Genomic DNA, 14,760 nt, shown 5'->3' on the forward strand with positions numbered 1-14,760 from the left:
ATACTCTACATTCATTCACTCACTGTTTTAAATGTACAGTTAAATTTGCATAATTGTTGTATTATCATTAATGGTTGAGGACTGCATCTGTATCCTATTTTGGGAACTACTGCATCATCATTTGTGTATTATGTCACTGAGCAAAACCCTCGCTTAACTAGAGCCTCTGTAACCCACCCAAGGGCCTCTGCAGGTCCCTGAACCCTACTTTTGGCCACCCTGTGGACTCGCTGCAGGTTACACCCACTCGCTGCAGCTTCCTCTGCATCCTTTCCGTAGTCGGCGACCGCTCGGCTCCTTCTGTACTTTAAAGACGGACTGATAGACCACAGCTGAGAAGAACACCTACTTTTAAAACCTTTACAACGAACGTTAGTGGAATTAAACTAAAAAGCCCGCTGCTTTAGTGGTTGAATGCTGCGTTCACAGACACGACGCAATTGGAATGAAAAGACGCGCAAAAAAAGTTTTTAACAAGACGACTAATTGAGGTAAAAAAAAATCGATTCGTTTTGCTTTGTGTGTGTGACCAATGGGCTGGTAATAATTCATAGTACGATAAAAAAAAAACATTACAATCTCATCTTATAAATATGTTTTTGTTCTTTCTCAGGATGCTCAGGTTATTGTTCCCCAACATAGGCTTGCTGGTAAGCACTTCATCTTTGTATTTACGTTTTCACTTCTGTAGGATATTTCAGACAAACATAGGTGGACTTTTAACCTGGCAACGTCTGCTTTTTGAGTTGTGCAAACATCCCGATAATTTACATTTTACTGACTTATTTCTCTGACAGACATTTAGGCAGATAATGCAATGAAGCTGGTGTGAAATGGTTGTTTTCTAGCAGGACCTTAAAGGGAAAGCCACAATAATCTTACGATAATATAACTTTTACATCGTTTAGGTTGTTTTTATATTTCTAGATGTGTAAATAATCATGTACGTATCACTTTATTGCACATTATCTTTGTTATTTTATTCCTGGACTAAATGTTTTGTCAGGATGATTTTCCCGTTGAATAGCAGGCCAGGCATTACTGGGGAAAAAAATAACTGCGGTCAAGTGAGCCCACATCCGCCGAGTGAGCCTGAGTTGCAATTCTAAATGCACCTCTATTCAAGGTGGTACGGTACGGGGGCCAGCTCAATTTCACAATATTCAAACAGCTATAAAAACAGTTCCATAGACTTGTATACAACAATTCCACTGCAGTCCTGTTCAGGGTGACCTCTGCTATGCCCATGTGCATGGCCTCCAAATATTACTGTACAGTTAGAGAAAAGTGAATTCAAAGTCTGCCTGAATTTCATAATGATATTCACAATTTCACAATATTCAAACAGCTATAAAAACAGATCCTTAGGTTTGTTTATAAAAATTCCACAGCAGTCTTGTTCAGGGCGACCTCTGCTATGCCCATGTGCATGGCCTCCAAATATTACTGTGCAGTCTTTGAGAAAAGTGAATTCAAAGTCTGCCTAAATTTCATAATGATATTCATAATTCCCAAATATTCAAACAGCTATAAAAACAGATGCTTAGATTTGTATATTGAAATTCCACTGCAGTCTTGTTCAGGGTGACCTCTGCTATGCCCATGTGCATGGCGTTAGGGTTCGGCTTTGGCTGGGCCCAAGCGCAGACACAGGGACGTCAAGGTAGGGTGACGGAATGGACTTTATTTACTAAACACAGGTGATTTGGGTACAGCAGGAGTTGAATGCATGTTGAGCGGTGAAGTGACGGGGCGGCTGGGCAGGAATGCCGGCACGAAATCCTGGGCACAGGGAACAAGAGTTAGTAACAGTCAAAAACAATGTAAAGCATAAGAGTAGTCTAAATCGTTGAGAGGACTAAGCGAGGCCCAGAGTCAACATACTAATTGAAATGGTGAAATAATCTGGCAACTGGAGAGATGGAAGCCAGGGGTATTTAACAGGAAGGATTTGATGAGATGACAGGTGCTGAAGATGATGTGCAGGTGTGGAGATGAGCCCAGGTTCTGTAAGCCACGCCCACGGCACGCACAAACACACACGTAACAGAGACCAGAGACACCAACAGGAGACACGAGACACATGGAAAACCCCCAAAAGGACCGGACTACTATATCTAAAAAGAGCCCCAAAACCACAAGAAACAATGTTTGTTGATTTATTTGCACAAAATGCATTTCCAATAAAATTTTTTGATCAGTTCTAGTTTTGTTTTGTTTATCTGCAGGCAGTCGGCATGAAACCACCTGTTACATGCATCACACTGAATCTGAAAAAGAAAAAATTAAACAATTGAATTTGAGAATTTCATTAAAACATGAATTCACCCCAAACGCAAATAGCATCTATTTGCAATTTTTCATTTTCTAAACAAATATTTAATTTTATTGTCATGTTCATCGCTTGTAAAATGTTATTTTGATTGACTGACAATCAGCTATAGCACAAGTACTATTTGAATTTTACAGCTGCCATGGTACAAATGCAAATAAAATAGCAAGGCAGAGTACATGGACATATCCGAGTGGCTCGGATGGACAATAAAGTCTCTTTGTCCTATGTTTTTTTATTTTTTTTAATACACACATTCCTCGATTTTTTTTTTTTAACAAAATAAACCATTTTGTTTGCATTTCTAAGATTAAAACAAGGGGTGTCCCAATGGCGGAGGGGTGAACCGCGATTATTTATATGATTCTGGATGGTGACTTTTGTTACATAACGTTCCAATTCTCTCTCTACCCCCTCATTTCCTGTCCACTGTCAATTAAATCTTCAAAATGCCAAAACTAAAACTTAGGTCCACAAATCAAATGAATTAAAACAACACATTACCCATTCAGTGACTGGAGGCCCCGAAGTGGGTGGCTTTTTTGCCGAACGCATGGCACGCAACCCTGTCTCCTAAAAATTACGTTCCCCCAGAACTAATACGCATTCCCAATTACGTTTGATCAGAAATGTATCTCCTCCCTGATTATGTTTGTGTCTGACGTATTACACATACGTTGATTATACACGTATAGGTTGATTAAACACGTATGTTGATTATACACATATTTTTGTTTTTTGTTTTTGTTGTTTGACGTATTACAAATACGTTTATAATCGTGTGTTTGTGTTATTGTTTTCTTGCTTTATTTAAGCATATTTTAATTTTTAAACTCTGCTGAGAAAAAAGAAAAGAGGGGCGGGGTGAGGCCAGTGACAGCCGGCCAGTGAGAGCCGGCCGGCCTGGGCCGGGCGCCGGCCGCACCGGGAGCCCGAGAGTCGGAGCACCGAAGCACCGGGAGGCTCGGGGCTCGGTCTTCAGACGCTTGGCGTCGCCGTCAGGCCGTCGGTAACAGCCTCCTTCGCGCCGGCTCCGGTCTTCTCTGAGTCGGGTTGTTTGTGAATGCAGTCCAAAGTGTGTGATAAACTCCATAAACATACGTGTTTAATCAACCTATACGTGTATAATCAACGTATGTGTAATACGTCAAACACAAACATAATCAGGGAGGAGATACGTTTCTGATCAAACGTAATTGGGAATGCGTATTAGTTCTGGGGGTACGTAATTTTTAGGAGACAGGGTTGTGGCACACTGTGTTTCGATGTCAAAAACGAATGAAAAGAATTATAGAAATGTTAGATCTTTTGTTGTACAATATCACAATATAAATTAATATGAAGAAAAGCTGTCACACACCTGATGCGCGGAGTAATTCAAGTGCCATGTTTTGTCGTTCCTCAACAATGTTGTTCAATTGTGTTCCAAAGGCCATGCACATGGACATAGCAGAGGTCCCTCTGAACAAGACTGCAGTGGAATTTCAATATACAAATCTAAGGATCTGTTTCTCTAGCTGTTTGAATATTGTGAAATTTCGAATATCAGTATGGAATTTAAGCAGACTTTGAATTCACTTTTCTCCAAAACTGTACAGTAATATCTGAAGGCCATGCACATGGACATAGCAGAGGTCCCTCTGAACAAGACTGTAGTGGAATATCGATATACAAACCTTAGGATCTGTTTTTATAGCTGTTTGAATATTGTGAAATTATGAATATCAATATGAAATTCAAGCAGACTTTGAATTCACTTTTCTCAAAAACTGCACAGTAATATTTGGAGGCCATGCACACGGGCATAGCAAAGGTCACCCTAAACAAGACTGCAGTGGAATTTGTATATACAAGTCTATGGATCTGTTTTTATAGCTGTTTGAATATTGTGAAATTGTGAATATCATTATGAAATTCAAGCAGACTTTGAATTCACTTTTCTCCAAAACTGTACATAATATTTGGAGGCCATGTACATGGACATAGCAGAGGTCCCCCTGAACAAGACTGCAGTGGAATTTTTATATACAAGTCTATGGAACTGTTTTTATAGCTGTTTGAATATTGTGAAATTGAGCTGGCCCCGTACCGTAACACCTTGAATAGAGGTGCATTTAGAATAGCAACTGAGGCTCACTCGGCGGATGTGGGCTCACTTGACCGCAGTAAAAAAAATACTGGCTTTTGTTTAGCTATAAAGTCAATTAAAATCATCATTCAAGGCAGTAAGTGTTCTCAGCAGTGTTACAAATTGCTGCATCAAGTAATTGCAGGCAATTAACATTCTCTTTTATGCTACAGGTTAGGGGTTAGGGTTGGCAGGCCCAAACATATGATGAGCTGTTCTGTTAGAAAACAGGCAAGGTTCCCTATATCTAGTCCAATCAGGACTAGATATCTAGCCCAATCAGGGTTAGATATCACAAAGAATAGTAGCTATGTTCTCTCCACCATACCTGGCAATGTGCTAAATGTGTACTTATGTTTCAGGTTTGTTTCCACAGCTGTATATCAGGTGAGTCACTTTATGTTTCTCCTTTCAAAAGACCATTTCATTAAAAGTTACTACAGTAGGAACCTTTGACTGGTTATGAAACCATCTCAATGTAATACCGATGCCTCTATATGACCCACTGTACATAAGCAAACAAGACTATCAGCAAGAATGGCTGTTTATATATAGACTAGTTATTCTTTGTGCCTGTCACGGGTCTGATTCCCTACAAAATCAGATGAAGAGATTTATGGCAAGCGGGTTCACCAGTACCGTATCTCCTTAAGCTTAGACTCCTACAAGGCCTCTGTCCACAGACTAACCCAAATCCAGCTTCAGCCTGCAGTTGGCGATCCGCCCCTGGCAGCTTTGCCTCACTACTCAGCCAGTCCCTGCTGGGAGCCAACACCAGACTGCTGGAGGCACGGGACAACCAAAACCCGGACTGCACGGGAAAGGCTGTCAGATCCTGCTGCAGTAATATTAGAGTTTTTTAAATGACTGCCACCAAAGTGGTAGTCAACACATATTTGTGTGTGTGAGAAGCTTTGAGCAAGCCAATGAGGGATTCCTCAGCCATTGTGGAACAGGTGCCAGTGTTCAACAGCATGTCACTTGTCTGTCGTAGGTGAATTCTTCTAATCGTCTTTTCTCTTTTTTGAACAGCCTTTACACTGGAAACTAGAAACCTGACATATGATGAGTCCTACTATGAGTATGTTCCTGATCGCCTACCATGGAGCAATGCAGGGGAACTGTGTAGCCAGCGCTCTGGGGCCTTAGCCACTGCCTCCAACCCAGTAGAGAAGCAAGAGCTAACTGACTTTTTAAAATCCTTGAGCATCTCTCAGCCTGTGTGGATTGCCAGGAAAGTCGTGACCCATCTGACAAGTAGGTTAATTGTGCTATTTGTGACAATTTATATTAACCTGTTTAACTTTTTCTTTTTAAATAGAATGCTCATTGTTTTTCTTGTCCATCTTTCTGCCTACTCACTGGCTTAACAAACAGCAAATAGAATATGAAATAGGACTGACATACTCTTTGCCACAGTGAATACATGTTTCCCAAGTGTTAACATTAGGATTAGGACCACAAGTGGAATTTTTTGATTAGTTTACATCTTTTCCAAGAGCTGTGGCAGGATTTTTCCTTCATAGTAATGCTTCTTTCTTCTCTGCGTTGTGTGAAACCAAAGGTCCCTCGGAGACCCTGATTCTGGAGTTTTCTGGGCGCTCGGACAGGAAGCATGCCCGTCTCCTGCACAAGTTCCCCTCCATGGATTCTGTGACCGTTTGCACCCGTGTTCGCTTCGATCCAAATTGCTTTGGAAATTCCACCATCTTTTCTTATTCCATCCAGTCATATACCAATGAGTTCCAGCTCCGTGTGAACCTAGTTAAGGGAAAACCCGTGCAGCTGGCTCTACTGGTCCACGGCGTTCATGGACCTTACCAAGAAGCCTTCGACCAGGACGACTCCTGGCACTCTGTGTGCGTTTCTTGGAGTCAGAGTGGTGGACGCTGGGCACTATTTACTGATGGCCTTGCGGTTTCTAGCGGTGAGGGCCTAAGTTCTAACAGCATTGGCCCTGGTGGTCTTTTCATTATTGGACAGGAGCAGGACACTTTTGGGGGTTCATTTAAGAAGAATGAGTCATTCTCAGGGAGTATCACAGAGCTATTCATATGGGATCGGGTACTGAACAGCAGTGAAATCTACACCATGGAAAAGGAGTGTTCACCCAATTCCTCTGGGCCGGTGTTCAAATGGAGTGGATCAGCCATGGAAATAGAGTCCTCCCTCACGAAGCTGTGGAAAGACATGCCATGTCAAGGTACATTTATTAGGATGCAGCATGTGGGACTAGTTTAAGCAGAAGAGACTCAAATCTATCTGCACGGTCCAGTGGTGTAGTTAAGCATTACTTTTAAAGACCGTTTACAGTTTAGATAGTTTGGCTCTCGGCTGGGTGGGGTTGCTATGCAGAAAAAACAATCGCATTGAGCCCATTTGAACGTAATTTTGGATGACACACTTTTCAGTAACATGCCAAGATTTGAGCTGGCCTGATGTGGTACACCACACCCATCTGTAATTCCAAGCAGAGTAATGCTGTGAATTAATTTCAGATACAACGAGACTCAAATATGCTCTGTTTCTTATTCATCTTCCTCGACACACACACACACACACACACACACACACACACACACACACACACACACACACACACACACACACTCACACACACACACTCTTCTCTTGTCTCTCTAATGAAGCCCGATCATGATGTAATTTAGTGATAGTATTGAGCAATACTTCACTAGATATTGTGCACTGAAATTGTATTATATAGGAAAATATTACTATTATTTAAGGACCCGGTATTAGCAGATACTCATTATTAAATGACTGATTTGGGATCAACAAAAAAGCTTTATCAGCATATGCCTTATCCTTTCTGAATTTGTAGCATGCTTTGGCAAACTTACATGTACACAGTAAACAAATACACATACAAACACTATTTTCCTTTCCAGCATTAGCTACTACTCGAAGTTTAATGAGACTGAAGGAAAGAGGAAATCGGTCTCTGTTGCTTTCCCCCTCAATAAATAGGGTGGATAGTGATCGAGTTGTAATTGGCAAAGTGTAGGGCTCCTTATGGTTCTTGTGAATGTTTTGTGAATCACGTCACTCTGAATCCCACCCTTAAAAACAAACTTCTCCCGCTCTGACATCATGCTCCCCGATGAGCAATGACAGCCCCAAACACTCACTCCGCCTCCTGAAACTGAGCATGCACAAAGGATAGTGCACTTTGCACTACTTAAGTGATTTCCAGTTACAGTGTTCTGTAGCGTAATGTATATTTATTTGTTTTATTTTGTATCTTTTAATGATCAATTTACAGCCAGTCAGTACATGTGCAGTAGCTGTTTAAGGACTATGGATTAATCCTCTGATCTTTCAGTACTTAACTAATATGGTAGTACCTGGTGTGGTGTCATTTACATTTTTTTCTCCTCAAACCAGTTTGTACATACATATAGGCCACACTATCATGCAACTGAATTGCTTCAGAACTGTCCTAGACCAAGACAGAGCGCCTTTTAACTTACAAGTATAGCTTTTACTTGTCTATTACAGATCTTTCCATAGTCAAGACCACAAATGTTTTTTAATTTTTGTGTTATTGTTGCCTAAACGCCAGGATTCATCAGATGAATCAGAATCCGATTTATTGCCAAGTACATCTAGGCTTTCACATACAAGGAATGTGCCTTGGTGTTTTGTTACAGGAGAAAATACAAATAAAAACCACAGACTGAAAAGTCATGAAACATCAGTATAGAATAGAACATTTAGAATAAACATACTAAAGACTGAACAAAACTTTACCGTGTGTTATTTGGCATGATCACAAGCTTTCCCTTACCTAAACCAAGTACCAGTAATATAAATTGTCTCAACTAAACCATAATTTATTTGCATGACCACAACCATTCCCTATCTTTGACTTGTGTTCCGTTGCACGCACCATCGTACACTAAAAACACTTTCTGGGTCATTTTTAAACTCACTGACAACCTGCGTAATCTGTTGTCGAAGTGTAGCATTATCGGCACCACTGTGAATGACATTCAGTCTTGATGTTTCCTTTTTTCCTTTTCATCTATTTAACATTAAGAACACCTTTCACCATTTCCTTTGCTAGGAAACGTCACTGTGTTAGGAAATTCCTTTTTGGATTCCCTCCTGGATGGAAATGCTTTGCAGAATCAAACGTTCTCCTTTGAGTTGTTCCACAGCCCTTTGTCTGATGAGGATTGTGGCATCTTTGACCCGGTTATTGCGAGCTGGGGCCTAGCCAAGTGTGACTCATTCAGGGGGGCCGTCTGCCAGTTTAAGAAAGGTACAACTAATTAAAATGTCAATACATTTTATTCGTGATGCAATTTGAGGATTTGCTCTGCTGTATCTGCTGAGAGAAACTAACAAATAGAGCATTACCTTTAACTTGGCATGCAATCAAATGCATTAGTCCTGTAATGAATACTGTCTTTGCATAATGTGAAGTGTTATTTGTTGCTGACACTATGTCAGCATAGCAAAGAGCGTTGAATCGATAGGAATCTCTCAGGCTGTTTGTACTCTTGCTGTAATAAATTGCATTGCATGTGTCTCTGTTTCTGTCTGCAGAAGTGCTGGATGTTATCAGTTTACCAAAGACACCTTTCTTCAGGAGGTTGAGCGAGGATTCTCTGACCAAACCTGTGAGTTGGACCGTTTAGCTGCCTGTAGCACATCATCACTTACGTGGTCCAGTACGAAACATGTACAACAACTCTTCTTGATATTGGTGCAAAGGCACCTCAACAACCGAGAATACAGCAAAAACAGTGAACCTGACAAAAAGGATTTCACAACTTTGCAGCAACATAATGTTTCTATCATTTCAAGGTTTAATTTAGGCGGTGTAGTGGAGGAAATGTTTGCCATGTTTAAGGGAGAATTGACGCCTTCCAAACAAACTCAGATCTACACGTCTGATAACAGACATACAACTATTGGCATGCCATAAAGAGAATGTACTCTCATTCAAAATCATCTTGTTACATTTTTCAGAGAATCATAACTTTTTCCTAGCGCTTTGCTTGGTGAACAGACGTGATCCCGAAGTGTGTGCTAATGAATTGGTGAATTAGCAGTATTGCATTGCAACCATCTTGCCCCAAGTAAATAAAGTTTAAACTCTTTATCTATCCCTCTTTTCCGTAGGGGATGGTAGAGCTGGGTGTTAATAGCTCCTGGGACAGAGATTTGTCCTCGCTGCAGCAGCTGACCCAGGCTGTTCTGCGTGCGGTGGAGGCCGGTGGCCCTCACCTCCTCACCTCCAGGGATGTCCTCTACCTCACCCAGAGGATTGACACAGACTTGACTGCACTGGCTACTAGTTCTCACTCTGCTGGAGCTGACGCAGCAGAAGTCATGGTGTCCATTGCTACCAACTACCTGAAGGCGGCGAGTTTGATGCTGGAGCCCTACACGGCTGCACAGTGGATGGGCCTGACAGAGGATGGGGTGCCTTCCGTTAATCTGTTTTTGATTTTTCATTTACCACAAGGTCCACTTAGCAAGGTCTCCCCTGTGTTTATAATGCATATTTGTTTTCCGTACAGGTCACCTTGGGACCATTTATTATTGTGCAGAGTATTGACAAGCTCACCGAAACTCTTGCAGACGTGCTGTCTGGTGAGAGAAGAGGCTTTTCTCTGTCTACCAAGAACATAGGTAATTAAAACATACTGGTATACATCAAAGAAAATACTGTTTAGTTCAAAATATAGGCACAGTTTCAGTGGTGATCCAAGCTGATGGAGAGTTTGTAGAAAGATGACAAGTACGATTTCACACTAAATGTCTTTGATGCATGTCAGTATCATATCACAAGTATTATTGTGATTTGGAGAATGCAATTACATCTTTGTTGTTCTTTGTTTATATTAAGGCTTTTTTCATGGTAGTGCACTTTTTCATCTAGTTTTTTTTGCAGTGATTACATGTTCAGAATTCATGGAATCATTTTTGATTCACTGATAAGTCTACAACTTATAATGTTATTGACCAACAGCTGGTAGCTCTTGGTTTTGTAACACAGATAAGTAAAGGATTTTATTTTATTTCATTTATTTTCCTGTTTACATTGTTGTTAATCTGTCTGTATTGTCTGGGTGTCCTCTTCGGCCTTTCCTTCCAGATGTGGACATGAAGTGGCAGAAACTGACTGAAGAGAGCTGTAGTCAAGTCTTCAAGCCTTCTGCAGTCGGCTCCCACACTGCCAGCAGCAGTGGTCAAGATGAGTTACTTATCCCCGACACTGAGCTCCAGAGGATACACACACTGGGTAGGACACACACAGACACACACACACATGGGAAAAAGCAATTTTGGCAAAGGCAGTTGTCAGAAGTGTGACTCTATGTCCAAGTAGAATGCACCATGTTCATTCCTTGCTGATTAAATGAAGATTTCACAAACTTGATTGAAGAGTATGTCATGCTAAAAATAATGTGTTTTAGTTGCCTAACTATTACTCTACTACCTTGCTTTAAGAGTTTTCTTCAAATGGACTACTAAATCTAAAATAACTGACAGACATTTCTGAATCAGATCTTTGAGATGGGCAAATAAATCTTGTAACTGAACAAGCTGTTCGCAACTATCAGGTGTGAATGTGTGAAAGTGTTTTTTTAAATGCGACACTGCGAAAATAAAGTGACGCTCAGCAAAGTATGTTGTATTATTAAAGGGTACAAATACATCATATCTGCCCCTCTTTTCTCTCTCATCAGGCTATGAGGAAGTGATGTTTATTCATACCCACTACAGCCATCTGAGTGAGATTGTGTCTGGACCACAGGAGCCTCCACTGAGTCACCATGAGAAAGTAAAAAGGTTGGCTATAGTTTGCCTGTTATCTTCTCTTAAGTTATACCTAAAATGTTGCTGACTATTCTGAAGTACCGTGAGCTCACACAAACAAACAACCTCAGTGTCAATAGCACTTTTTATTTACAACTCAACCTTTCAATTTATGTAGCTTTTGTATATTCTGGAAATCAGTTGTTACATTCTTCATTAAAAATGGCCCACGAATACTAAAATCTAAGTGAAAAGATGTAAACTCTGTACTAATTACCTTTTCCTTTTTTCATGTATCGGATTAGGCACTAATTTTAGATCTAATTTTTTAGGATATTTGTTTTAACATGCCCTTCTTCTCTATTTATTGGTTAAAGTTAAACCAAATTTAGAAATTGTAAATACAAAAAATAACTTGTGTGCCTTTGGTTTTAACCAAATAAGGTGTGCTTGCACTTTTTCTGTTTTTTTTTTAAAGCCTATGGATAATTATGATAGCGATTACCAGTAGTTTGGATTGAAGTTTGTTTTGTGTATGTATGACCTTTAGGGCAGATGTAAGTGGTAACCATTTTCTCTCTTCCCAGGAATCTCCCCGGACACCTGGCTTCTGCTGTCATATCAGCCACCATCCGCGATGCCTCCAAGGCCCAAAGCATTCCTGTGGCCATCAAGTACACCCTTTCCCCATCACGTGTGGTAAAGTCTGTTTAGAGGGTGTCACACAGTTTGATTCTTTAGCCCAGGGCAACATTCAGTTCTGGCTTGACTCAATATCCATGCTGATGGAAAACATTTTGTACAAAGCAAAACATTCTTTGGGAATAGTCGTTGCCCTTTGATAAACTCACCAAATGCAGTATGTCACTACACAAAAAATGTTGTCTCCGAGGAAGCGCAAATGTTTCTTTTATCCATGTTGCTTTTAAATGCTTTGACTCCAAGGTGGTATATTAAAAGAGAATGCCAACAAGTGCAAACATGTGTTTCTGTTTCTAGGTGGAGTATTCACAGCAAGTTACTCCAGTTTGTGCCTTTTGGAATTTCAGCTTGATGTAAGTTTGATCAACAGCACAGTCACATAAACAACCCCAAGTATTATTCTGTCCCATTCATTTTTAGGACATATTTTACATATTTGATGCTGTGTATTATAATTCGGAATACAACAATCAAATGTAATACATGTCATTCCAAAGTTAGGTTTTATGATTCTCAATATTTAATACTAAATGTCTCTGCTCTCTGAAGCATATTGATGAGGATGTGTTTGTGTGTGTTGGTTGTGTATTGGGCTGTAAAGGCATAATCATACCAGCAGCTGGTCCAGTGATGGTTGCAGGGTGACCTTTGCTGGCTCTGGTGTCACTTCCTGCTTCTGTAACCACACCACCAACTTTGCAGTGCTGATGAATTACCTGGAGTCAAAGGTAACTAATTAGATGTACAGCATACATATCATATATAACATATAATAATAAAAACACATCATGCATTTTACATACTTTGTCCTGGGACACATTACATATTTGTATGGCATACTACATTGTATATTAGTGTGGCTATTGGAGCACACAGTATATGTTGCTGATGTGAAATTGAATTCCAGGTCATCATCTTTGATCTTTAAAATTAGGATTTTTTAGTACACTTTATTTACCAGCAGGTGTCACTCCCATTGTGCGTATCCCTTTGAAAAATCCATTGGTAGCACTGTTCTTTCTGTCCACCCAAAGTACATAAATGGTTATTAATAAAAACAACACCAGCAGCATTTCAACTTTTTGAAATTGTACATTTTTGGCATTTAGTCGTCACACAAATGAAGCGATGAGGTAGGAATTCAGTGTCTTTGAGTCGCCATTGGATGGGTCAAACCTGTGATATTGAACAACATTCTCCTCTCTCCCTCCCTCACTACTACCTTTCCCTCCCGTCCCAGTGGAGTCCTGAGGATGAGCTTATTTTGACCAAACTGACATTCATCGGCTCTGGTGCATCTCTGTGTGCTCTGGTGGTGACCTTGATGCTGTTCACTGTGCTGGAGTGAGTACCTGAAGTTCCTGTCCCGCTTACCTGCAATGCCAATATATCTGCCTGGTTTCTGTCTGTTTGAATCTATGCACACCACTCTGCCACAACCCTTTTTTGAGCTGGGAATTACATTTAGTATGTAAAGAAATTATTAAAAAAAAAGCTGATTCAGAAGCTTAGTACAAAAGTATTTTTGATACTAATAACTTATAAATTGGGTCAATATTCAGTATTTATAGCAGACTTCTTTGCGAGGAACACAACAATTGTTCAGCATTTTCAACAGATTTTTGTTTTGTCAGGGTAAGAGACTCTACAAATCAATTTCACTAATATAGGTATTTATAACAATGTGAAAACACATGACAAATTAGTTCTTGCTTCCACCCATTATGTAAATACACAATATACTGTTTGCATGAATAAACAGTTAAACAACACAATGATGTGACACTCTCTCCCTTACACTTAACAGAGAGAGATCACTCATTGGCACTGTATTGCTCGTGCTCTGTTCCTCAGGCTGCTGTGAGTATTGACTAGTGCTAATCCAGTAATTACTGTGGTCGACACGTGAGTCCACTCTGAAGGTTTATGGAGGCATTCTGCAGATGTTAATTAACATAAGGGTCACTGAGGGATCACAATCAGCTGGAGAGGAGCTGCCCTGACAATTTATCACTGTCCTGAAATCAGAGAGTGCAACCATGCATGTCACACATATGCTGTGTATTAGGCACATGCATTTGTGTCCTTAAATACACACACACACACACACACACACACACACACACACACACACACACACACACACACACACACACACACTGACAGACAAAGTAGATGTGCACATGTCCATAGATGGTGCAATAGCGTAATTGCACTATACAATGATGGCGGTCAGAAGCACTGATGCAGATATTAAATTAGTCTAAAAAGGCAGAACCAATCAGGAGGTAATGAGAGGCTCTTCAGTTAATTTACCTCTCAAAACCAGATCCAGCTGTCCTGTTAACTTCAATGGAAATATTCAACCTATTGATGCCACATAAAGACAATATGTGTTTGTTTCCAGAGGTGGTGTGACGTGAGATATGAGCCACTAATCACTTTAGCGATGGAAATATGTATTGAAATATGTATTATGTATATGTATCGCCTATTATACAAACATACAGAATCAAATAACTTGACTGCTACTGGATGGTTTGCTATGACGTTTGACAGTCAGCAGCCACAAAAGTAGCACTTGTCTATTACTTCATTTTATGACAGGATACTTCTGAAACTAAGGACTGATTATTGTCAGCCTCAGCTGTGCTTTGAGAAAAAAATCTTCCCTAACATGCTAATATTATTATGATAAATGCTGAATGCTAAATTCCTGCATACATGACAACATGCTAACTCAATTGTCTGCTTGCATATTGTTGTATCAGAAGTTAACAAAACGATCTCCGCTGCTCTAAAA

The 14,760-nt window shown here is 40.2% G+C and overlaps 1 protein-coding gene across 1 annotated transcript in view; it reads left to right on the plus strand.

Annotated features, from left to right (window-relative positions):
* Positions 1–4,813: 4,813 nt before the first annotated feature.
* The window catches only part of LOC306739579 (adhesion G protein-coupled receptor D2), a gene marked incomplete at its 5' end in the record, with an annotated part of 82,672 nt that continues 72,725 nt past the window's right edge, over positions 4,814–14,760 (plus strand). Inside the window, 13 exons of the mRNA XM_079221600.1 lie at positions 4,814–4,847; positions 5,493–5,717; positions 6,025–6,663; positions 8,548–8,745; positions 9,033–9,106; positions 9,612–9,914; positions 10,013–10,124; positions 10,591–10,737; positions 11,186–11,288; positions 11,843–11,954; positions 12,255–12,310; positions 12,559–12,685; positions 13,198–13,301. Of these exons, the coding sequence (XP_079077726.1) occupies positions 4,814–4,847; positions 5,493–5,717; positions 6,025–6,663; positions 8,548–8,745; positions 9,033–9,106; positions 9,612–9,914; positions 10,013–10,124; positions 10,591–10,737; positions 11,186–11,288; positions 11,843–11,954; positions 12,255–12,310; positions 12,559–12,685; positions 13,198–13,301 (2,234 nt within the window). The remainder of the gene's footprint in view (positions 4,848–5,492; positions 5,718–6,024; positions 6,664–8,547; positions 8,746–9,032; positions 9,107–9,611; positions 9,915–10,012; positions 10,125–10,590; positions 10,738–11,185; positions 11,289–11,842; positions 11,955–12,254; positions 12,311–12,558; positions 12,686–13,197; positions 13,302–14,760) is intronic.

The sequence above is a fragment of the Taurulus bubalis genome (assembly GCF_910589615.1).
Source record: "Taurulus bubalis genome assembly, chromosome: 7".
Taxonomy (NCBI): domain Eukaryota; kingdom Metazoa; phylum Chordata; class Actinopteri; order Perciformes; family Cottidae; genus Taurulus; species Taurulus bubalis.